The 25,663-nt window shown below is 47.0% G+C and overlaps 2 protein-coding genes across 4 annotated transcripts in view; one reads left to right on the forward strand and one right to left on the reverse strand.

Annotated features, from left to right (window-relative positions):
• Window positions 1-25,663, forward strand: part of EXTL3 (exostosin like glycosyltransferase 3) — a 208,354-nt gene that overhangs the window by 137,965 nt on the left and 44,726 nt on the right. For all 3 annotated transcript variants that reach the window (XM_063123729.1, XM_063123728.1, XM_063123730.1), the window contains exon 4: window positions 9,601-12,165. In XM_063123729.1, the coding sequence (XP_062979799.1) occupies window positions 10,018-12,165 (2,148 nt within the window). In that variant the 5' untranslated portion in view covers window positions 9,601-10,017. The remainder of the gene's footprint in view (window positions 1-9,600; window positions 12,166-25,663) is intronic.
• LOC134398264 (protein phosphatase 1 regulatory subunit 14A-like) lies at window positions 15,581-16,102 on the reverse strand. The gene has a single exon (XM_063125519.1). The coding sequence runs from the start codon at window positions 16,100-16,102 to the stop codon at window positions 15,647-15,649; it is 456 nt and encodes a 151-aa protein (XP_062981589.1). The 3' UTR covers window positions 15,581-15,646.

Here is a 25,663-nt window from a genome sequence, read left to right on the forward strand (position 1 = left end):
ATTAGGGCTGTGCACAGCCCCCCACCCTATTATTTATTTATTTAAAACATTTGTATCCCACGCTATATCACTAGAATCTCAGGGCGGCGTACAGATAAAATCATACAATATAAAACAATAAATATACAAAGCTAAAAACAAAATTAAACCGTGAATCAAGTTAAAACCTGTAAATAATTTAAAAGCAGTAAAAAACAAAAAATTAAAAAAGTTAAAACAATGTGCAAGCCAGGTGAATTTAACCATTAAAGGCTTTGTTAAAAAGCCATGTTTTTACTTGGCGCCGGAATAGAGTCAGCGTTGGCACCAGTCGGGCCTCCAAGGGGAGGGCATTCCACAGTCGGGGTGCCACCAAAGAGAAGGCCCTCTCCCATGTCCCACCATAGCGTATGTGTTGCATTGGTGGGACGCGGAGGAGGGCTCCCCCAACAGATCTCAAGTCTCGGGCAGGCATATATAAGGAGAGGCGCTCCCTCATGTATCAAGGTCCCAAGCCTTTTAGGGCTTTAAACGTCATTACCAACACCTTGAATTCTCTGATTTGACTCGGAGGCCAATTCAGAGCATATATATATATATATATATATATATATATATATATATATATAAAAATTTTATTAAACACTAACTAAAAAAAAATGGGGATACCAAGTCATCTTGTCCGCCTCCTGAGGAATCTGTATAACGAACAAGTAGCAACGGTAAGAACAGACCACGGAACAACGGACTGGTTTAAGATTGGGAAAGGAGTACGGCAGGGCTGTATACTCTCACTTTACCTATTCAACTTGTATGCAGAACACATCATGCGACGTGCTGGGCTTGACGAATCCAAGGCTGGAGTTAAAATCGCAGGAAGAAACATTAACCATCTCAGATATGCAGATGACACCAGTTTGATGGCTGAAAGCGAGGAGGAGCCTTATGACAAAGGTGAAAGAAGAAAGTGCAAAAGCTGGGTTGCAGTTAAACCTCAAAAAAAACCAAGATTATGGCAACCAGCTTGATTGACAACTGGCAAATAGAGGGAGAAAACATGGAGGCAGTGACAGACTTTGTATTTCTGGGCGCAAAGATTACTGCAGACGCTGGCTGCAGCCAGGAAATCAGAAGACGTTTACTTCTTGGGAGGAGAGCAATGACAAATCTTGATAAAATAGTCAAGAGCAGAGACACCACACTGACAACAAAGGTCCGCATAGTTAAAGCAATGGTATTCCCCGTAGTAACCTATGGCTGCGAGAGCTGGACCATAAGGAAAGCTGAGCGAAGGAAGATAGATGCTTTTGAACTGTGGTGCTGGAGGAAAATGCTGAGAGTGCCTCGGACTGCAAGAAGATCAAACCAGTCCATACTCCAGGAAATAAAGCCAGACTGCTCACTTGAGGGAATGGCATTAAAGGCAAAACTGAAGTACTTTGGCCACATAATGAGAAGACAGGAGACCCTGGAGAAGAGGCTGATGCTAGGGAAAGTGGAAGGCAAAAGGAAGAGGGGCTGACCAAGGGCAAGATGGATGGATGATATTCTGGAGGTGACAGACTTGACCTTGGGGGAGCTAGGGGTGGCAACAGCCGACAGAAAGCTATGGCGTGGGCTGGTCCATGAAGTCACAAAGAGTCGGAAACGACTGAACGAATAAACAACAACAACAACAAAAATACATCAACATAAACATCACACACATAAACTTATCATAATACATGACAAATTACTTGAGTATTTAACAAACATAAACAAAAAGAAACATAGTGCTCCCCCTTCCCTTTGGGATCATTCCTGTTTCCAAAACCTTAAAACCTCTTCTGGAAGCGGTTTCCCACTTCCCTTAGAAAACACATATACAAGGAACTGTCTCCGAATCCCCTCAAATTCATTCGTTTTTGCCATGCCTCTTCTTACTTTAATATTACAAGTCAGTTTATCATTAATAGCAATATCCCAGACTTCTTTATACCATTCTTCAATACAACAATCTCCTTGAATCTTCCAATTCTTTGCTACAGTTAATCTTGCCGCTGTCAGCAAATTAGTTATCAATTCTTTAATTTCTTTGGTATACTTTACATCATCATAAAGTGATAGTAATGCCACTCTTGGTGTCTCTTCAAGCTTTATACCTACAATTCCTTTAATCTCGGTAAACAACATCTTCCAGAATTTTTGAACATATTTGCATTCCCACCACATATGCAAATACGTATTTGCAATTCAGAGCTTCCAAACCTGCCCGATTCGACTCGAGGCCCACTTCAGATTCGGTTCCAAATCTGAAGCAGGCCGGGTGTTGCAGTTTCCCGGGCACAAGGCCAACCGGGCATCCATAGGACTTCCTTCCCACTCACCCCTCCCCTGAACCCAGTGAGTTGCTACCCCCCACCCGCCCGCGGGACTTAGCTAAAACCTCCCCGCGCGCCAGTGAGCCACCCGTGCTCCAGGACAGCTGCTCTGGCCTGATGGAGATCTACCTTTGTAAACAATGGTGACAAGAAGTGGGCCACACTTGAAGCCGTGCGCATGATGGGATGAGGATGCAGGCTGAGCAGTCCCAGTGCACCAACCCACAAAGAACTCCCTGCACCTACCAGCGCAACATAAGCATGTATTAGTAGACAAATTTGAGCTTGGATCCAAGATTTCTGCTCAAGCTCCCCTCCTTTTTCTGTACGTTCCTCGTTTAAGATGATATTAGCACCATGAATCTGGGAAACTTTTTTGGCCAGACTTTTTCTCCCTTTCCTGACCAAAGATTACTCCCTTCGTGGTCTTAAGGAAGCTTTTACCAGCCATGGGCTGTACCTGCCGAGACACAAACGGACCTCTCCGCCTGGCTGCCGTTTTCTGGGTGCCCTGCAAATCTTGTCGCAGCTTTGTAGCGTGAAATATGTCGCGGCGTTATAAAATCTGGCATCTCGCGGCTGGTAAATTCTCCCAGGGCTCCTTCTAAATCTCCGCTGTGTGGTTTCCGGCTGGAGATTAGTCGTGTAAAGCAATTTCATGTCCAAAAGCTGTTTCCGCCTGCAGTGATGCAAACATAAAAAGAAATGCTTGTTTGTCCCAATCCTGCAGTGAAGACACAGAGAGCAAAAAAAAAAAAAGAGAAGAGATTTTGGCAAGATGCTTCTGGAAGGTAAAGGAAAATATTGAAAGCCTTGTACAAAGCATGTCTCAATTTAAAATATTTTTACTCCACCTTTCAATTATAGGATTTCCATGGAAGGGCAGCATACCAAATCTAGGGTGACCATGTGAAAAGGAGGACAGGGCTCCTGTATCTTTAACCATTGTATTGAAAAAGGATTTTCAGCAGGTGTCATTTGTATATATGGGGAACCTGGGGAAATTCCCTCTTCATCACAACAGTTACAGCTGCAGGTGCCCTGCCCTCTTTTAAATTTGGTCACGCTAGTATAGCTCCTGCACTTTTAACTGTTGTGATGAAGAGGGAATTTCACCAGGTTCTCCATATATACAAATGACACCTGCTGAAATTCCCTTTTTAATACAATGGTTAAAGACACAGGAACCCTGTCCTCCTTTTCATAGGGTCATCCTGGTTGTACTGAAAAGGGAATTTCAGCAGGTGTCATTTGTATATACGGGGAACCTGGTGAAATTCCCTTTTCATCACAACAGTTAAAGCTGCAAGTGCCCTGCCCTCTTTTAAACCTGGTCACTCTTAGTATAGCTCCTGCACCTTTAACTGCTGTGATGAAGAGGGAATTTCACCAGGTTCTCCATATATACAAATGACACCTGCTGAAATTCCCTTCTCTATGCGACTGTTAAAGATACAGGAGCCCTGTCCTCCTTTTCACATGGTCATCCTAACGAAATCTAATTTAAAATAACCACAATAAAACAGCACTACGTTTCAACAGCAATGGAGTTTTAAAAAGCCATGTAAAAACACCGAGTCACGGAGAGCCACTAGAAGCTGATTTGAGAAATCATTTAAAAGCCCAAGAAAAGAGTGTTAAGCGGCAGTTACTGCAGCCGAAACTCTCCCCACGGCCTGAGTTCGATCCCAACGGAAGCTGGTTCTCAGGCAGCCGGCTCAGGTCGACTCAGCCTTCCATCCTTCCAAGGTCCGTAAAATGAGTACCCAGCTAGCTGGGGGAAAGGTAATCACGACTGGGGAAGGCAATGGCAAACCACCCCGCTATAAGGCCTGCCAAGAAAACGTCAGTGAAAGCAGGCGTCCCTCTAGGAGTCAGCAATGACTCAAGTGCTTGCATGAGAGGTTCCTTTCCTTTCCTTTTCCTATCTGGCCCCAGGCAGCTGTCTAAGGGGTTCCATTACCGAGGTGTCACCACTGACAAGGATCTACCTACTGGTAGCCATCCAAAATGGTAGGCCCATTGTGGTCCTAATTTGTTGGATTGTGTTACTTTTAACACATATTTTTTTAAAAATCACATCTGGGAGTTTGGGAGAGGAGTTTGTGCTCTTTTTTCACAGCGGAGCAATTGCGTCTCCTAAGACAAGAACATAAGAAGAGCTGTTCTGGATCAAATTAAAGGTCTTTCTGAGCCTTTCCCAACCTAGTGCCATCCAGATGTCTTGGGCTACAGCTCTCAGCACCCGCCAGCCAATAGGGCTGGCTGGGGAATGCTGGGAGTTGTAGTCCATCACGTCTGGAAGGCATCAGATTGGGAAAGGCTTGCCCTATCTAGGGATGGGCAAACTTCCGTGAGTTCTGTTCGTGTTCTGCTCATTAGACTCCCATTTGGTGCCCACCCCTGGCAAGCATGCGGGGCAAGCTGCCAGATAGATGCCCGGTGAGAGGTTGTGCCTTTCTTGTTATTGTCCATGAGCTGCAATTTGCACAAAATCATGACCCCAAATAGCGAAATTTGCATAAAAATGCAGGCGCAAAGAACCATTTATGCCTGGGATTTTGCACAAATTGCACTATTTACAACTGCAATCTTACGCAACTGTGAATTTGCACAAATCAGAATTTGCACACATCCACACAAAAAGATGGGAAACCACAAGCTTGCCCAACTCAAGTCAAGCCATCTCAGGGATCTGCGAGCTGAGGTCTAGGGGTCTGAGCTGGCAAAAACCTGCTGACCTGCACCCCCAAAACCGATTCCTCTGACTCCTCTTGTCCTGTCTAGTCCAGCATTCTGTTCCTACACTGTTGAACCAGATGCATCTGGGAATTGCAATAGCAGGGTATGTGTGCAATAGCCTTCTCCTGCTGTTGTTCCCCAGTGACTGGTTTTCAGAGCCATATTGCCACAGGTCCTGAAGGTAATACATAGCCATCATGACTAGTAGCTCTCTTCCCCTCCTTATTGTTTTACTATGATTTTATTAGATTGTAAGCCTATGCGGCAGAGTCTTGCTATTTACTGTTTTACTCTGTACAGCACCATGTACATTGATGGTGCTATATAAATAAATAAATAAATAAATAATAATAATAATAATAATAATAATAATAATAATAATAATAATAGCGATTGATAGCCTTATCCCCCATGAATTCGCCTAATCCTCCTTTAAACCCATCCAGGTCGGTGGCTATCGCTACACCTTGTGATGGTGAAGTCCATAGTTTAACTATGCGCCCCGTGAAAAAGTACTCAGTGATTTAAATGACGTAATAACGGGCTCAAGTTAAAGGAAGCTGGATTGCGGCTGGACATCAGAAAAAACTTCCTGACTGTTAGAGCAGTACGACAATGGAACCAGTTACCTAGGGAGGTTGTGGGCTCTCCCACACTAGAGGCCTTCAAGAGGCAGCTGGACAACCCTCTGTTAGGAATGCTTTAGAGTTGATTCCTGCATTGAGCAGGGGGTTGGACTTGATGGCCTTGTAGGCCCCTTCCAACTCTGCTATTCTATGATTCTATGATCTGTCCTGACTATCCCACCATTCAGCTTTGCGGGATGACCCCAGGTTCTAGTATTACCCAGCATTACAAGAAATGTGCATCTCTTTATGCTTTTTGCTTTGGAATGTTTTTTTTAAAAAAACTATTCAAATTTTAGACGCTTAATCTGAAACTCACATGATTGAAGATTTCTTTCATCGGATGACAGCCTTGTTATTTAAAGCAGCTATAAAAGGGCTAGGTATGCGGTGAAGCAATTAAAAGATAAAAGCAGGTTGAGTTGGAAAGGACACAAAAGGAAGGAGAAAGTTGTGGTGATGATGGTGAGAGAATTATTATTATTATTATTAGTAGTAGTAGTAGTAGTAGTAGTAGTAAACCGCCTTTTGCCCAATACTGGGCCTCAAGGCGGCCTTACAAAATTTAAAACATATACATTTTAAAACCTATGAAAAGAAATATACAAAAGTTAAAAATATATTAAATATATTCCAATATTAAAACATTTAAAATGATAGTTTTAAAAGTCCTTGGCACAGACAGAGGTCCCGATTATTCGCCAAAGGCCTGCCGGAGCAAAGAAGTTTTTGCCTGCTTCCAAAAGCATGTCAAGGAGGGAGCCAGCCTAGCTTCCCTGGGAAGAGAGTTCCAGAGCACTGGAGCAGCCACCGAGAAGGCCCTCTCCCACGTTCCCACCAAGCGCACCTCTGAAGATGGCGGGACTGAAAGAAGGGCTTCCCCAGAAGATCTCAAAGCACGGGCAGGCTCATAAGGGAGAATATGGGCTTTCAGATCACCTGAAAATATGTCTTTACGAAGCATTTTGCCTGAAAATTGTAACAGCAGAAGAGAGGCCGGTGAGAGAGTGCATCCATCAGCTTGGAGAGAACATGGACACAAGCCAGGATGAAAATTGGGCATTCCCTTCGTTTCCAGGAGTTGTGGAGCATTAAAATGACAATTTTTTAAGCACACTCAGGAAGCTTTCTTTTACATCTGTCAATTAGCCACCGTGCACGTTTTGCATCTGATAACCCCCGTCTGTTCCAGAAGGCGTTGTGGTAGCTGGGGGCAGAATGATAATAATGTGTTAATTTGAAGGCTTAACAGAGTTTGACTGACGGCTCCCTACCCTGGCGTGCTGCAGAAAATGCTCCTTCCACAGAGGTGAAGATTATATTCTGTCTCCTACCCACACAGACAACTTGCAGTGCCAGGAATTAAGAAAGCTAATTGCATTGGTGTCTCCCAGGACTCTGTAGCACTTTTCTCCTTCCTCCTCCTAGACATCTTTTGAAATGCACATTGATGCCCTTTGCCGGGTAGCGCTATGAATTCACAGAAATTCTAAAATTAAGATGAAAACCAGTATGCAAAATTTAAAATTCTAAAACACAGAACATACACACATAAAGCATTAAAAACCGTTAACAAAAAAAACCCTAAACATGTGGGTGATTAAGATGCGCCACCATATGCCTGGGCAAAGGGGAAAGTCTTAACCTGGTGCCGGAAAGATAGCAGCGTTGGCGCCAGGCGAGCCTCATCAGGGAGATCATTCCATAGTCTGGGGGCCACCACCGAAAAGGCCCTGTCCCTCGTTGCCACACTCCGAGCCTCTCTCGGAGTAGGCACCCGGAGGGGGACCTTAGATGTTGAACATAGTGACCAGGTATATTCACTTCGGGAGAGGCGTTCCGTCAGGTGTTGTGGTCCCAAGCTGTGTAAGGCTTTATAGGTCAAAACCAGCACCTTGAATTGGGCTCGGAAACATACAGGCAGCCATTGCAAGCGGCACTGAATGAATGGGGCAGTGTGCTTGCCAGTGCCGGTGTTTATTCCAGCATGACCCGCAACGATGAGGGCGTACTCCTTAAACGCCCGCTCTTAGCCAGATCAGGAAAGATATTTTCCTTTCTTTCTTTCTTTAATCAAAAGGTCATGAAGTCTGGCTTCTGGAAGGCACATGGGCTGAGATTTTAGTGAACTCTTAAAGAAGGGCTGCACAGCCCAGCGGCCACATGGGGCCCCCAATGCCTTAATGGCAACTCCCAGTGCTCCTCTAAATCCTTCACCACCCAAATATTCCCACCCCCACCCCACTGATGCAGCTGGACAACCACCTGTCAGGGATGCTTTAGGGTGGATTCCTGCATTGAGCAGGGGGTTGGACTTGATGGCCTTGTAGGCCCCTTCCAATTCTGCTATTCTATGATTCTATGATCCGGATCCAGGCCATTCTTTCCTTGCTAGTAGCAGCAGTGAGGGAAGAGCCATACTCTTGCCTCCAGTAATCTTCATGCAGAAGGAGGGACTTCTCTGCTGTGGCACCCCGGCTGTGGAATCAGCTCCCTAGAGAGGTGCGCCCGGCACCTACGTTATACTCTTTTCGACACCGGGTGAAGACCTTTTTATTTTCCCAGTATTTTAACAGTTTTATCATCTTAGGTGGTTTTTTTTTTAACTTTGCTGTTTTAAATCTGTGCTTTAAATCTTTATTAATCTCTGCATTGCTGCTTGGTTTTATCCTGGTTGTGCCTTTATGCTGCGTTTTTATATGGTTGTTTGTTTGTATACTTTGAATTATCTTCATGGTTTAAATTTTTGTGGATTGCCCAGAGAGCTTCAGCTATTGAGTGGTATAGAATCATAGAATAGCAGAGTTGGAAGGGGCCTACAAGGCCATCTAGTCCAACCCCCTGCTCAATGCAGGAATCCACCCGAAAGCATCCCTGACAGAGGCTTGTCCAGCTGCCTCTTGAAGGCCTCTAGTGTGGGAGAGCCCATGACCTCCCTAAGTCACTGGTTCCATTATCGTACTGCTCTAACAGTCAGGAAGTTTTTCCTGATGTCCAGCCGGAATCTGGCTTCCTGTCACTTGAGCCCATTATTCCGTGTCCTGCACTCTGGGAGGATCGAGAAGAGATCCTGGCCCTCCTCTGGGTGACAACCTTTTAAGTATTTGAAGAGTGTTATCATGTCTCCCCTCAATCTTCTCTTCTCCAGTGGGCAGGAGACCATAGAATAGTAGAGTTGGAAGGGGATTCTAATGTCATCAAGTCCAACCCCCTGCTCATTTGCAGGATTCTACCTTAAAGCATCCCTGACAGATGGTTGTCCAGCTGCCTCTTGAAGGCCTCTAGTGTGGAAGAGCCCACCACCTCCCTAGGTAACTGATTCCATTGTCATACTGCTCTAACAGTCAGGAAGTTTTTCCTAATGTCCAGCCGGAATCTGGCTTCCTGTCACTTGAGCCCATTATTCCGTTTCCTGCACTCTGGGAGGATCGAGAAGAGATCCTGGCCTTATAGAAGGAAATAAATAAATACTCTTCCCCTGTAGCTGCCAGCGGTAAGGAAATTGTGAAGTGTGGGTCAGGATCACTCAGGTTGTGCCCACCCCTTCTCAGATCCAGAAATGGATATTAGGTTCAGGAGGATCCCGACCAATCCAGTCTGGGGCAGAGTGGCATTTCTTTTTTTCACTTGGAAAGATGGGTGGTAGCGAGGGCACACAGGATCCGTCCAAAGGCTTTCTCCATCTTGCGATCGCTTTGAATAGTAACATCTGACCACTTCCCTAGCGCTCTTGGGTTAGCTGGGCTTTGCACGCCCCGGCTGAGATCTAGGCAAAAGGTAGAACAGTTGTGGTCTCATTACCGCTTAGCTGATTTAAAAGCTGGCATTGTTTTTGTGGCTTAGCGAAACCATGCCCTGCTTGCACTGTATGATGTATCATTGTTGTCTTTTAGGAACAGCGGAATGCCAGCAGCGGAATGGCGACGGGGATACAGATATCGCGAACGTCTTCCTGCTCGTCTCGTTCTCCGGATGCTAATACAGAATGTGTGAAGTGATGCTAAAGGTTGGCTTGCTCCTTTCGTGTCGTTCTCTGGCCCAGAGGAGGCATCTGATTGCCATGGCGACGCTGTTCCCGTTCTCCTAGCAACACCCAGTTAACTGAAGGTCAAGGAGAAGAGTTTGATGATTGGTTCTAGTCGGATCAAAAGTTGTATCCGTCATCCCGAGGAGAAAATGAAATTTCCATTCTATTGGCCCTTTGTCAAACTGGCACAATAGCATTCCCTTCCGGCAACTCGCTGATAAAAACTGTTTTGGTGATGGCTACCGATCCGACGTGATAGGGCGCGGCACCAACTCTCGGACTCATGACTGGGTATACCATGTTGCGCAATGGGGGCGTAGGGAACGGAGGCCAGCCCTGGATGTTACGGTGGTCCAGTCGGATCCGGCTCACTTGGCTGAGTTTCACGCTGTTCATCATCCTGGTCTTCTTTCCCCTCATCGCCCATTACTACTTGACCACCATCGACGATGCCGACGACGCCGGCAAGCGCATCTTTGGGCCCCGCACGGGCAACGAGCTGTGCGAAGTGAAGCACGTCCAGGACCTGTGCCGCATCCGGGAATCGGTGAGCGAAGAGCTCCTCCAGTTGGAAGCAAAGCGCCAGGAGCTGAACAGTGAAATCGCCAAGCTCAACCTCAAGATCGAAGCCTGCAAGAAGAGCATTGAGAACGCCAAACAGGATCTTTTGCAGCTGAAGAACGTCATCAGCCAGACGGAGCATTCGTACAAAGAACTGATGGCTCAGAACCAGCCCAAGCTGTCCTTGCCGATCCGGCTGCTGCCAGACAAAGACGACTCCGGCTTCCCCTTGCCAAAATCCAACAGGAACTGCCGGCTACACAACTGCTTTGACTATTCCCGTTGCCCGCTAACCTCTGGCTTCCCGGTGTATGTCTACAACAGTGACCAATTCAACTTTGGGAGCTCATTAGACCCTTTAATTAAGCAAGCCTTTGAATCCACCGTCAGAACTAATGTGTATGTTACTGAAAATGCAAACATTGCCTGTGTATACATCATCCTGGTGGGGGAAATGCAGGAGCCTGTAATGCCAAAACCTACTGAATTAGAGCAACAGTTGCACACTCTGCCCTACTGGAGGACTGATGGACACAACCATCTTATTATTAACTTATCCAGGAAGTCGGAAACTCAGAACTTCCTGTATAATGTCAGCACGGGGCGGGCCATGATCGCCCAGTCCACCTTTTACGATGTACAGTATCGTCCAGGTTTTGACATCGTGGCGTCTCCCCTTGTCCACGCCATGTCTGAACCCAACTTCCTAGAGATCCCGCCCCAGGTGCCAGTCAAGCGGAAATACTTATTCAGTTTCCAAGGGGAGAAGGTTGAGTCTCTCCGCTCCAGTTTGCAAGAAGTCCGTTCATTTGAAGAGGAAATTGAAGGTAATGCCCCGGCGGACTATGACGATAGGATCATTACCACCCTGAAGGCTGTCCAGGACAGCAAGCTGGACTTTGTCTTGGTGGAATTCACATGTAAGAACCAGCCCAAGGCCAGCCTGCCCACTGAGTGGGCTCTTTGTGGAGAAAGAGAAGACAGGCTAGAGCTACTGAAACTATCTACTTTTGCACTGATCATCACCCCAGGAGACACCCACCTTGTCATCTCTGCTGGGTGCGCAATGAGACTGTTTGAGGCTCTGGAAGTTGGAGCTATCCCGGTCATCCTTGGAGAGCAAGTCCAGCTGCCCTATCACGATGTGATCCGGTGGAACGAGGCAGCCTTAATCATACCAAAGCCGCGTATCACAGAAGTGCACTTCCTTCTGAGGAGCATTTCCGACAATGACCTCTTGGCCATGAGAAGGCAGGGCCGCTTCTTGTGGGAGACCTACTTCTCCACCTCGGACACGGTCTTCAGCACAGTCTTGGCCATCATAAGGACTCGAATCCAAATCCCGGCTGTTCCCATCCGAGAGGAAACGGCAGTGGAGATCCCTCACCGGTCCGGCAAAGCTGCCGGCACGGACCCCAACATGGCCGACAATGGAGACTTAGACTTGGGGCCAGTTGAAACCGAGCCCCCGTACTCCTCTCCCAAATACCTGCGCAATTTTACCCTGACAGCAATGGATATTTACAGAAACTGGAACTCGGCTCCTGGTCCCTTCCACCTCTTCCCTCACACTCCCTTTGATCCTGTCCTCCCATCGGAAGCCAAGTTTCTAGGCTCTGGGACTGGATTTCGACCGATCGGAGGAGGAGCCGGTGGCTCTGGGAAGGAATTCCAAGCCGCCTTGGGTGGCAACGTCCCCAGGGAGCAGTTTACAGTAGTGATGTTGACCTACGAGCGAGAGGAAGTATTAATGAACTCCTTGGAGAGGCTGAACGGTCTCCCATACTTAAATAAAGTGGTGGTGGTCTGGAATTCCCCCAAGCTCCCATCAGAAGACCTCCTGTGGCCGGACATCGGGGTCCCAATTGTGGTAAGAGCCATTCAGATATTCACTGTTTTACTCATAGGAGAGAGAGAGGTGGGAAGACTTCGTAATTTTGTCTTTATAAAACGGTGTGAGTTTTTAGTATGGTGTGTTATACGTCTTTCACTGTTGAGTAAGCTTCTCCCAGTTCGGATCTGTTAGACCAGTGGTCTTCAATCGGTGGGTCGCGAGATCAGTTCAGATGGGTTGCAGCAAAGCTGTTGCTGCCTTGTTGGGCAATCAGGTTGCAGGTCAGGAGCGCGAGGTGGGTCTTGGGTCTGGATCAGTTGAAGACCGTTGTGTTAGACTATTTGCAGTAGACAGGGTGGATGAGAGAGGGCTGGGCCACCAGTGTGTGCCACCAGTGGGAGGAGGAGTGTCCAATGAGAGCAAGGTTGACAGTTGTGTTATTGAACTCTCTCCCCCACCCCGCCCACTGCCCGTCTGACAGTCCAGTCCACCTATGTGCAGAGTTGTTGTAGAACCCTTAGAACGACCAGTCGGAGTCTTTGCAAGGTTCGGAGCAAAGCAGATTGCAGGATCAAATAGGTCTCCAAATCCCTTGATCCGTGGAACGCCCCGTAATGGAGTTCCTGCTTACGAGCGCAAAGCTCTTTGCTGTTACAGGGCCACCACAATTATGTGTGATGAAGTTGTTAGCGGGAGTGGTGGCGGCAGGGGGTGTTGAGTAGGGTGACCATACGGAAAAGAGGACTGGGCTCTTGTAGCTGTAACAGTTGTATTCAAAGGGGAATTTCACCAGGTGTCATTTGTATGCCTGCAGCACCTGGTGACATTCCCTCTTCATCGCAACGGTTAAAGCTGCAGGAGCCCTGCCCTGAGTGACCATATGCAGAAGAGGGCAGGGCTCCTGCAGCTTTAACCGTTGCGATGAAGAGGGAATGTCATCAGGTGCTGCCTGCATACAAATGACACTTGCTGAAATGCCGTTCTCTATACAATTGTTACAGATACAGGAGCCCTGTCCTCCTTTCCATATGGTCACCCTACCCGGGGCTGCCTAGAGGTCCGTGCCCCTTTCTCACAAATGACTAATCGTTTAGTTGAATTGCCAGCTTTTGTGCACTTTCGCCTTATTGAAATGCCTCCCCTAAGGCTCCATTACTGTTGGTAAGAGCTTTACGCTAAAAGAGGCTGGCAGTTTGGGTATTTTCGCTCCACCCCCTTTTGCCTTCAACCCCCGCTACTAGAATGTGGCCCCTGAGGCCTTCTCCAAAACAGAATTCGGCATCCCTGGTGTTGATGGTGGTTTCGCCCGGGATGTTAGACTGGTATAGATCTGTGGAAACATTTTGTGGTATGTCTAGGGGTGCTGTGTGTCCAAAAGCACACATCCTACACCAAGCTGGAGGGGGTTCAGAGGAGGGCAACGAGGAGGATCAGGGGTCTGGAAACAAAGCCCTAGGAAGAGAGACTGAAAGAACTGGGCATGTTTAGCCTGGAGAAGAAAAGATTGAGGGGAGACATGAGAGCCCTCTTCAAGGACTTGGAAGGTTGTCACACAGGGGAGGGCCAGGATCTCTTCTCCATCATCCCAGAGTGCAGGACACAGAATAATGGGCTCAAGTTGCAGGAACCCAGATTCTGGCTGGACATCAGGAAAAATGTCCTGACTGTTAGAGCAGTACGAACCAGTGTGGTGTAGAGGCTAAGGTGTTGGACTGGGATTCGGGAGATCTGGGTTCTAGTCCCCACTCGGCCATGGAAACCCTCTGGGTGGCTTTGGGCCAGTCACTCTCAGCCCAACCTACCTCACAGGGTTGTTGTTGTGAGGGTAACTTGGAGAGGAGGAGGATTATGTACGCCGCCTTGGGTTCCTTGGAGAGAAAAAGGCAGGATATAAATGTAATAAATAAATAAATAATAAATACGACGATGGAACCAATTCCCTAGGGAGGTTGTGGGCTCTCCCACACCAGAGGCCTTCAAGAGGCTGCTGGACAGCCATCTGTCAGGGATGCTTTAAGGTGGATTCCTGCATTGAGCAGGGGGTTGGACTTGATGGCCTTAGAAGTCGCTTCTAACTCGACTATTCCATGATTCTTTGAAGTAATCTATTGGCATTTTAGATGCACATCAAAGGCAGTGCGCCACAGGTAGACAACATGTACATTCTATTTGTATTTTGATGAGCGTTTTATTTATCCTTTCTCCAATTCAGGCTACGGGGAATGGGGAGCGATGGGGTGTTCAATGTTTTTTGAATATGGAGGTTTAAAGCTTTAAAGCACAGGGTATATTAAAGGATAACAATTTTACATAAATATTTAAAGCAAGAAAGAAGTGGTATTTTGAAAGAGAGTGCAGTGTTTACATGAAGCTGGGGTGAGAAGGCCATTTCATGTCTAGTTGCTGAGCCTTGGATGAAATGAACTTATTCTTAATATTTCCTCTTACTGTTTCTGGCCAGTAAATCAAGCTCTTCGCAGGCAGAAGTGAATGAAAACGTTTTTCGCCCCCAGGAGCAGTAAAATGAGTTACAGTCGTTCATGTCACTGCAAAACAAATGTCACATTAGCTCCGTGGAATCTTTGTTTTGTTTTTAAAGGGAACAACAGAAGTCCTTGAAATAAGGCCCACTTAAAATCTTAACTCCTTCTTTTCTCCAGAATGGAGGCTGCAAAAGTGGGTGGTTTTTTTTTTTTTTCCGTGCCTTTCATTAAAAAAAATCAGCAAACCTCTTAATCAGGCCAGCTGATTTCAGCTCTTCCTCCAACCTGGAATTTGCTGTAATTAGGGAAAATGTTGATGGAAACCTGTTCTTATTTATTTGCAAGTTTTAGCCTGCCGCCTTTTAATTGGCAGGAAGCCATTAAAAGCAATGTGCAATAAAGCCAGCGATATAAAATACCCCACGAAAATGGGCCCAAATGCATTTTATTTTTCCAACAAAAAAAACAACGCTGTCATTGTTGGCTTCCAAGATTCATACTTGACTAACGTTGCTCTAATAATACCGCTTCACTTTTAAACTACAGCAGCAGCCCCCGCTCAGCCTAGAACTCAGATCTTTTGGTGGGGGCCGGGGGAGAAACCTCGCTTGTGCCTGGGGTTTAGGTAATCTGTAGAATCTCATCATTTCCCTTTGTGGCTGGGTTGCTGTCGATAACCTCAGAGTGCTATAAAAGTGTTCTGCGTCTGGTGCCCCAAGACCACGAGCCTTTTTTCGGGGGGGGGGGGAGAAAGAAGCCCTTTATTACAGGAGGGAACCACAGCAGAGGACACCACCACTCACTATACAGAGATTTATACAACGTGTGTGCCGGGGGGGGGGGGGGGAAGTGCTGCTGAGGAAGAGGGACCGGGCTGCAGTTTGCCGGGCGCACGTCCTTGCAGCCACGCTCCGTTCGGGAGTTGCGTGGTCGAGCCCAGCAGCAGCAGCAGCAGAGCCAGGAGGCACCACCTCCTGGGCAGGAGAGGAGTCCATCCATCCGACAGGCTCGGCCAGGTCTTTGGCTACCCAGCTTCACGGCCGCTCGGGGGCCTCTGTGCCCGGCTCCGCATCCCCCTGGCTGTTTGGGCTCGTCCGTCGGAGGACGTGTTCTGTCCGGAGGCCTCTCAGCTTTCCAGGCAGCTCCTGGATGAAGCCCTCCGTGTTGTGGTGGCACAACTCCAAGAGGCCCTGCAGTTTCGTGGCCCTCTCCTCATCCGTGGCCATCTCCAGGAGATCATCGATGTTGACTTCATCAGGCATGTCAGCTTCCCGCCCCCGGTAGAGCTCCTCGAGGCAGCCGTCGATCCACTTCTCTGTGTCGAGGCGCCGCTGCAGCTCCCGCCGGTCGTACTTGACGGTGACCCGCGCCTGGCGCCGCTGGATGCCCGGGCTGGGCGTCCGCTCCGCTCGCGCTCCCCCCAGAGAGAGCCCGGCAGAGCGCACCGGCGAAGCCTGCCCCAAGCGCCTCCCGACCCGGTGCGCCGCCATCGCTCGCCGCTCGCCCCTGCTAGACCAAGACCACGAGCCTTGTACTCAGCATCATTGTACTCAGGTGATGCGGTGGGTTTGTGGTCCTGCAAAGGCCCTGCAAAATGTAGCGCCGTCCACAGCATTCAGCTTCCAGAGAATATTGACCTTTGCTGGTTTTAAAAAACAGCTTTCTAGTCCTTAATGGAGATTTTTATTTATTTATTTATTTATTTACATTTTTATACTGCCCAATTCTGAGAGTGCCTTTTGGACTGCAAAAATGCTGAGAGCGCCTTGGACTGCAAGAAGATCAAACCAGTCCATACTCCAGGAAATAAAGCCAGACTGCTCACTTGAGGGAATGGTATTAAAGGCAAAACTGAAGTACTTTGGCCACATAACGAGAAGACAGGATACCCTGGAGAAGAGGCTGATGCTAGGGAAAGTGGAAGGCAAACGGAAGAGGGGCCGACCAAGGGCAAGATGGAGGGATGATATTCTGGAGGGGACAGACTTGACCTTGGGGGAGCTGGGGGTGGCGACGGCCGACAGAAAGCTCTGGCGTGGGCTGGTCCATGAAGTCACGAAGAGTCGGAAGCGACTGAATGAATAAAGAACAACTGCCCAATAGTCAAGGCATTCTGGGCAGTTCACAATTACAGCCATAAAATACACCAAGGGGGAATCCGCACGTCGTACCGAGATCGCTTCTAAGCGACCCCAGTGCGGCGTGAAAGCGATCGTGTAACTGGCCTTTGGAAGAGCCGACAAAGAGACGTCTTTGCTGCCGCCGCCACCCACAGACCTCCTCGCCAACCGGCGAGGAGAGCTCGGCTGAAGAAGGCGAGGTTGAGAGCGGAAGAAGCTCTCCACCCCGCCTTCTTCCCCCGAGCTCTCCATCCCAGCCGGCGAGGAGGTCTGTGGGTGGCGGCGGCGGCAGGAAGGACGTCTCTTCGTCGGCTCTTCCAAAGGCAAGTTACACGATCGCTTTCACGCCGCACTGGGGTCGCTTAGAAGCGATCTCGGTACGACGTGCGGATTCCCCCATAGTCAGAACCAATTTAAAACTTTAAAAGTTTAAAAAAATGTCATATAAAACCCAAATAAGGTACAGTGCGGAGAAAGTCTGTGCGAAAGGATGCATTTTCAGGAGGCGTTTAAAGGATGTCGCATTTTCCGCCTCCCAAACCACATACAGGAGTTTTTTTTCCAGAGGGTGGCTACAGAGAAAGCCCACACTAACTGGAAAACCCTCCCCTGTGTGTTTTGGGAAGTAGGAAATGTAACATCCTTTGAATGCCTCCTGAAAACATATCTTTTGATGCAGGTATGTTTGAGAGTGCATGAGTAAGGGCAGGTGAAACCTTTGAAGCCAGGAGGTTGGCTGGGTCAGATTTCCAGTGGTTTGAAGATCTCTGCATAGCTCCTTGTCCCATAATGTTGATTTATGCTGATTTATGTTATAGATTTATTTATTTATTTATTGCATTTCTATACCGCCTAATAGCCGAAGCTCTCTGGGAAGTTTACAAAATTAAGACCGTTCAAAGTATAAAACCATCATATAAAATACAATATAAAAGCACAACCAAGATTAAAACAGCAGCAATGCAAAACCGCAAATTTAAAATACAAATTTAAAACAGCAGAGTTAAAATTAATGTATAGACTGTTAAAATACTGGGAGAATAAAAATCCTTTAAAGCAATCTTAGGATATTACTCCCATATTGCAGATGGGTGAACTGCGTCTGTGTGGATAGTTGCTAAGCCTAAAGCTAACTAGTGTGTTCATAATAGAGCTGAGATTCAAACTGGGGTCTTCCTGATTTGTGCCTCTAGTCTGTCTTTGCACTGCATACCTTTGTACTGCACCAGCAAGTTGTACCCACTACAAACGCAGATTTATTTAATTTGCATAATTATATACAGGCCAGAGAATGGATGTGGAAGTGGTTTGTTGGTTTTCGTTTTCTTGTACACATAGCCCTGCTTGCACATCCTGTTCATTGATACTAGACAAATTCTATGCCAAGTTCTACATTTAGGAAATAGAAACCAAAGGCACAGTTACAAGATGGGGGATACTTGGCTCAGCAATACTACAAACGAGAAGGATCTTGGAATTGTTGTTGATCACAAGCTGAATATGAGCCAACAGTGCGATATGGCTGCAAGAAAGGCAAATGCTATTTTGGGCTGCATTAATAGAAGTATAGCTTCCAAATCACGTGAGGTACTGGTTCCTCTCTATTCAGCCTTGGTTAGGCCTCATCTAGAGTATTGCGTCCAGTTCTGGGCACCACAATTCAAGAAGGACGCAGACAAGCTGGAGCGTGTTCAGAGGAGGACAACCAGGATGTTCAGGGGTCTGGAAACAAAGCCCTATGAAGAGAGACTGAAAGAACTGGGCATGTTTAGCCTGGAGAAGAGAAGATGGAGGGGAGACATGAGAGCACTCTTCAAATACTTAAAAGGTTGTCACACAGAGGAGGGCCAGGATCTCTTCTCGATCCTCCCAGAGTGCAGGACACGGAATAACAGGCTCAAGTTAAAGGAAGCCAGATTCCTGCTGGACATCAGGAAAAACTTCCTGACTGTTAGAGCAGTACAACAATGGAATCCGTTCCCTAGGGAGGTTGTGGGCTCTCCCACACTCGAGGCCTTCAAGAGGCAGCCGGACAACCATCTGTCAGGGATGCTTTAGGGTGGATTCCTTCATTGAGCAGGGGGTTGGACTCGATGGCCTTGTAGGCCCCTTCCAACTCTGCTATTCTATGATTCTATGAAATTGAGCTGGAAGATTCCAGGTGTTTTTATCCTGATGCTGAGCCAGGAATGAAATAGTTGCCTTTCTGTAACACACGGGCTGCAAACACATGTGTGTTTTGTTCTTCCTTTGCTTGGCATTAGTTTATTGCGAGCTATTTAGCACGAGGAGTGAGTGTTCGAGAAGCAAGGTTTTTTGCTAATTGAGGGTGGAGGAGGAAGGGGGGGAGGACTCCAGCATCATTTAAAAATTGCTTTTTTTTCCCTGTTAGCACCAAAACAATTTCAAGCATCATAAGGGCCACCAGGTGCGGAACAGTGATAATGCCACTGTGACAAAGTGATTACTGATCAAAGCACCTAAAGCAGACGGCTAATGAACTCCAACAAATTACGAGCGTAATGAGAAGGAGTGTGTTGTGCATTCTGAAATAGGTGTAACCACCAAAGTCAGAGCAACCCATACATGGATGCTTCTGAGGTTGTGGGAGAGAAAATTCTGTGCAGGGAATTTTCCAGTGCTTTATTTTTTTTTTTGTGGATTTCCCCCTCTCCATTTCGTAAGTTCATTAGTAACAACAGATGCTAATTGCAAACACAATATTATACGAGCATGGCAGTTTCAATGTTGTAATTAATTAATATTTCTCAGGTGGTTTAGGGTGACAATATGAAAAGGGGGGCAGGGCTCCTGTATCTTTAACAGTGGCATAGAAAAGGGAATTTCAGCAGGTGTCATTTGCATATATGGAGAATCTGGTGAAATTCCCTCTTCATCAGAACAGTTAAAGGTGCAGGAGCTATACTAGAGCGACCAGATTTAAAAGAGGGCAGGGCACTTGCAGCTTTAACTGTTGTGATGAAGAGGAAATTTCACCAGGTTCTACTATAAGGGAATTTCAGCAGGTGTCATTTGTATATATGGAGAACCTGGAGAAATTCCCTCTTCATCATAACAGTTAAAGCTGCAGGTGCCCTGCCCAATTTTAAATCTGGTCACTCTGGTATAGCTCCTGTTGTGATGAAGAGGGAATTTCACCAGGTTGTCCATATATACAAATGATACCTGTTGAAATTCCCTTTTCTATGCCACTGTTAAAGATATAAATATTTTAAATAAATAAATACTTAGCCCCAAGAAAGCATGAATAGCATTGTAAGCCAAGTGTGCTTTAATTCCCCCTCCTCAAATATTTCAGGTCAAATACTTGGGGTGTATTGCGACAAAAAACCCAACACGGGATAGGTATCTTTTCTTTTGTTTTTTAAATACAAGTAAAATAAACATGCTAAATTCGAGCACTCTCTGGGGCATCAGAACATTTCCCAGTGCCGAATGAAAAATCTCTGATGCAAATTACCCTATGCAAATCATGCTAATAGGGAAAAAATCACGTTGCATTGGAACATTTTTTGCGTCCCACTCAAAATTTTCTGGGAAACCCACAACAGTATTTGAGTGTTGGCTTTGAATGCGGGAAAGCCTTTTTGAAATCCCCATCGGCTCTCTGGCCTTTGGGCAAATCATAGACCCGTTCATACATTCACTTCAGGATCTGGTGCGGAAATAAGCAGACGGGAGGCACATCCGAAGGCACTTCTGTCTCTTCCTTCATATTCATCCCGGTGTGAGTTGGTTTCCTTACAGGAATGGCCGATTACACAGAAGACTTCTTTGCTCAGTTTCTTTTCCCTTTTTTGAGGAGCATCAATTGTGCAGAATCTCAATGCGATCAAGTGTTGCTGGGAATGCCCGCCGGGAATGTTTGGGGGTGATCTATGTGATGTGGCGGTGGGGGATCTCGTTGTGCTTCCACTGTGTTGTTTCAGTGCCGGTGAGTCTTTGAACTGGGGGAAATAGCTTAGTTTGCTCTTCTGGAATGTGTATCTGACAGGGTTATTGAGAAGGAAGGAAAGGAACCTCTCGTGCAAGCACTGAGTTATTACTGACTCTTGGAGGGACGCCAGTTTTCGTTGACGTTTTCTTGGCAGGCGTTATAGTGGGGTGGTTTGCCGTTGCCTTCCCTGGCTGTTATTATCTTTCCCCCAGTTAACTGGGTACTCATTTTACTGACCTCACATACGCTTGTGTTCCAAGGGCCAGGATCTCTTCTCAATCATCCCAGAGTGCAGGACACGGAATAATGGGCTCAAGTTACAGGAAGCCAGATTCCAGCTGGACATCAGGAAAAACTTCCTGACTGTTAGAGCAGTAGGACAATGGAACCAGTTCCCTAGGGAGGTTGTGGGCTCTCCCACACTTGAGGCCTTCAAGAGGCAGCTGGACAACCACTTGTCAGGGATGCTTTAGGGTGGCTTCCTGCATTGAGCAGGGGGTTGGACTCGATGGCCTTAGAGGGCCCTTCCAACTTTATTATTCTATGATTCTAAGATGCAGGGTATTCGTGTGACAGGTAAAACCCTTGGTCAAAAAGGAAATCGCATCCTAAATCAGATCACCTTGACTTTTGTCTTGTGCTTTTGCTTCCTGTGAGCAGGTGTGCTCAGCTAGCTGCATGGACAAGCATACCTGTGTTCCTCCCTCCCCTCCTCCAAAGACTGGAAGGGAAAGTCTGGCTGGTCAACATGGCAGGTCGTTTTTTTCTCCCCCATCTCAGCCCCAGATCTCTCAGCTGAACAAAATTGCTGCCGTGGGAAGGCAGGCCAGACCAGTTGAAGGAGGAGTATGAGTGGGGGTGGGGAGAGAGAACTTTAGGGAATGGAGAAGGAAAATGAGAGGAGCAGTGGTGAGAAATGCCCGATGATTGTGGAAGGGGGAACCAGGGAAGGAGAGATGGCAGAGGGGAACCTGAGATGTATCTCCAAGGGTTCCAGGGGTCCAGAAATCACTAAGGCAATAGGGCTAATCATAGCTGCAACCAATGTCAACCTCATCTACACAGTGTATATGATGACCCTGGATGGCTGCGGCATCCGTTGACAAGTTGCACAAGTGAATGAGCGTGGCTGGTAGACCACGAGAGAGAGAGAGAGAGAGAAAATGCCCTTGTTCAGAAGACACTTTAAACCACGGCTTTAACCACGGTGGATAAGCCTTATTCACCGTGGTTAAAGCTGTGGTTTAAGGTGTCTTCTGAACATGGCCCGGCTTTCTGGCTTAACCACCATGGTTAAAGCCGTGGTTTAAGGTGTCTTTGAACACGGCTCGGCTTTTTGGCTTAACCATCGTGTTTAAAGCCGTGGTTTAAGGTGTCTTCTGAACACGGCCTGGCTTTCTGGCTTAACCACCGTGGTTAAAGCCATGGTTTAAGGTGTCTTCTGAACACGGCCCAGCTTTCTGGCTTAACCACTGTGTTTAAAGCCATGGTTTAAGGTGTCTTCTGAACACGGCCCGGCTTTCTGGCTTAACCACCGTGGTTAAAGCCATGGTTTAAGGTGTCTTCTGAACGGGGCCAATGTCCGTTTCACCTCGGATTACTTCCAGGCGCCATGCTTTGATCAATGGCCTTTTCGGTTCGCAAATCCAGCAGCCAGCCCTTGAACCAGTAATCCGGCGACGGAAAACCGCGTGGTGAACTTGCATGTGCAAACCGGCGCTGTGGGATGGAAGGGTTAACCTCTTGAGCAACTCCAGCCTTGTTGCAACCCAACGCCGTCGCCAAAGTTCCAGCAGGGCGCGGCGGCTCTTCTACTCGTTGGCCCTCCAGCGCGGCTTCGCTCTCGCTCCGTTCTGTCTTCAGCCTGGTTTTAATGATCAAAACTAGGGTGAAAGTGGCAGGTTGGATTTGTTTTCTGAAGAAATCATTTTGCTTTATATAAAAAAAAAGAGGGAAAGAGAAAGGGCCAACTTTGCGCATTCTCTGAATACTTCTGCAGAGAACACAAAATGCTTGTTTTGGAAATGGCAGTTATGACGCAGGCTCAAAAGCAGAGGATGCCAAACAGCTGCAAAATCATAACGGTAGCAATCTTTCTTTTTTTTAAAAAAAAAGAAAAATATTCTCTGCTCTCTTGGGAAATGAGCAAGACTAATTCTTTAGATAAGATAGGATTGTGTACTTACATGCATTTGAAAAACAGTGGGTTGTCATGCGCCATCTCTTTAACGGATCTCTAGGGACCACAGGACTTCTCATTGACGTAGTTCCCTCCTGTCTAGGCTAGGGAATCCAACCCTCTGGGGTTCCTCAGATGGCTGTACCCCCTTGCCTCACCCCCTGGCTTATGGAGAATCCCCGCCTCCATTCTGAAAGGCTGAAATCCTCTCCTAAGGCTTAGTTACTGGCAGCAAGAGCTTTCTGCTGAAATACCCTGGTATTTCTGACCCTGCCCTCTTTTGCCTTTGGCCATGCCCACCACTAGCACGTGGTCCCCTAGAGCTTTTCAGAAATGGCAGCAGAAATTTACCATTCAGCATAGGAAACAGGGCAGGAGATTCTCCAAGACTCTTCTGGAGTCAAGGATGAATCTTCCCAGGAACTTATCGGTGAGAATGCTGACGGCTCAGAGACCATTCCTCACCCCCAGTACTGGGAACTCAGTCTTTGCCGGAGGGGGAGGGAACTTCGGGGTTGACAGATCCCAGAATCCTCTGCAGAGTCAAGTGGGCAGAGTTGAGAGGAGGTGGGAGGTGGGGGTCTGCGGACCCCCTGGGGTCCGTGGCACCATTCACATATTCACCACTTATTTCTGGAGTCCACTGATGAAGAATTCTAACTAGAAGTAAAATATAACATCACTGAGCACGTGCGTGATTTAGCGACTAGCTTCAGAGATTATTTCCCTGCACCTAATCCTGAAAACTCATGGAGAAGGAATCCTTTTGAATGTGGTGATGTACAACTAACAACTCCGTCTGCGGAAGAGCAAGACGCACTTGTTTGGAAGCTGCAGCTTGTGCAAAATGCAGCGGCCAGATTGATAACTGGAACAAGGAGGTTCGAACATATAACACCAATTCTGGCCTGCTTGCATTGGCTGCCTATACGTTTCTGAGCCCAATTCAAGGTGCTGGTTTTAACCTTTAAAGCTCTACATGGCTTGGGACCGCAATACCTGACGGAACGCCTCTCCTGACATGGACCTACCTGTACACTGCACTCAACATCCAAGGTCCTCCTCTGAGTGTCTACTCCAAGGGAAGCTCGGAAGATGGCAACAAGGGAGAGGGCCTTTTCGGTGGTGGCCCCACCGACTGTGAAATGATCTCCCTGATGAGGCTCACCTCGCGCCAACACAGTTATCTTTTCGGCGCCACGTCAAGACTTTTCTCTTCTCCCAGGCATTTAACACCATTTAACAACGCTAAGTTTGTCTTTTAACGGACCCCCAGAACTGTTGTTTTTAAATGGATACTGTTGTTTTTATACTGTTGTTTTTATGTTTTTAAATTTTGTATACTTTTTAAATGTTTACTGTTTTTAACTTTTGTAAACCGCCCAGAGAGCTTCAGCTATGGGGCGGTATATAAATGTAACAAATAAATAATTAAATAAATTACTGTGGCCAAAAAGCCGTCAGACAGGGACTGACAAACACCTAATTTCCTTGAATGAGTTCAAATCTCCAGGGCCCGATGAACTGCATCCAAGAGTAATGAAGGAGCTAGCGGAAGAACTCTCAGAACCTTTGTCTATTATCTTTGCAAAATCATGGAAGACGGGTGAGGTGCCGGACGACTGGAGGAGCGCTAACGTTGTCCCTATCTTCAAAAAGGGCAAAAAGGAGGAACCTGGGAACTACAGATCAGTCAGTCTGACATCCATCCCTGGGAAAATTCTGGAGCAGATTATAAAGAAGTCAATCTGTAAACACCTTGAAATCAATGCAGTGATTACTAGAAGCCAACATGGATTTGTCAGGAACAAATCCTGTCAGACTAATTTGATCTCATTTTTTGATAGGATAACCTCCCTTATGGACTGTGGGAATGCTGTGGATGTCATATATCTTGACTTCAGCAAAGCTTTTGACAAAGTACCACATGACATTCTGATTAACAAACTAGCTAAAAGTGGGCTAGATGGAACAACTATTAGGTGGATCCACAGTTGGCTACAGAATCGGACTCAAAGAGTACTTAGCAATGGAACCTTCTCAAACTGGGGAGAGGCAACGAGTGGGGTACCACAGGGCTCAGTCCTGGGCCCAGTGCTCTTCAACGTTTTTATTAATGATTTGGATGAGGAGGTGCAGGGAACGCTGATCAAATTTGCAGATGACACAAAATTGGGTGGGATAGCTAATACCCTGGAAGACAGAAACAAACTTCAAAGTGATCTTGATAGGCTGGAGTGCTGGGCTGAAAACAACAGAATGAAATTTAATAGGGATAAATGCCAAGTTCTACATTTAGGGAATAGACACCAAATGCACAGTTACAAGATGGGGGACACTTGGTCAGCAATACTACAAACGAGAAAGATCTTGGAATTGTTGTAGATCACAAGCTGAATATGAGCCAACAGTGCGATATGGCTGCAAGAAAGGCAAATGCTATTAAAGAAGGATGCAGACAAGCTGGAGCGTGTTCAGAAGAGGGCAACCAGGATGATCAGAGGTCTAGAAACAAAGCCCTATGAAGAGAGACTGAAAGAACTGGGCATGTTTAGCCTGGAGAAGATAAGATTGAGGGGAGACATGATAGCACTCTTCAAAGACTTAAAAGGTTGTCACACAGAGGAGGGCCAGGATCTCTTCTCGATCCTCCCAGAGTGCAGGACACGGAATAACGGGCTCAAGTTAAAGGAAGCCAGATTCCAGCTGGACATCAGGAAAAACTTCCTGACTGTTAGAGCAGTGCAACGGTGGAATCAGCTACCTAGGGAGGTTGTGGGCTCTCCCACACTAG

The sequence above is a fragment of the Elgaria multicarinata genome, chromosome 4 (assembly GCF_023053635.1).
Source record: "Elgaria multicarinata webbii isolate HBS135686 ecotype San Diego chromosome 4, rElgMul1.1.pri, whole genome shotgun sequence".
NCBI classification, from domain to species: domain Eukaryota; kingdom Metazoa; phylum Chordata; class Lepidosauria; order Squamata; family Anguidae; genus Elgaria; species Elgaria multicarinata.

What these genes read in the sequence shown, in the direction of transcription:
- LOC134398264 (XM_063125519.1), bottom strand. Translation starts at nt 16,102, where the DNA reads ATGGCGGCGCACCGGGTCGGGAGGCGCTTGGGGCAGGCTTCGCCGGTG.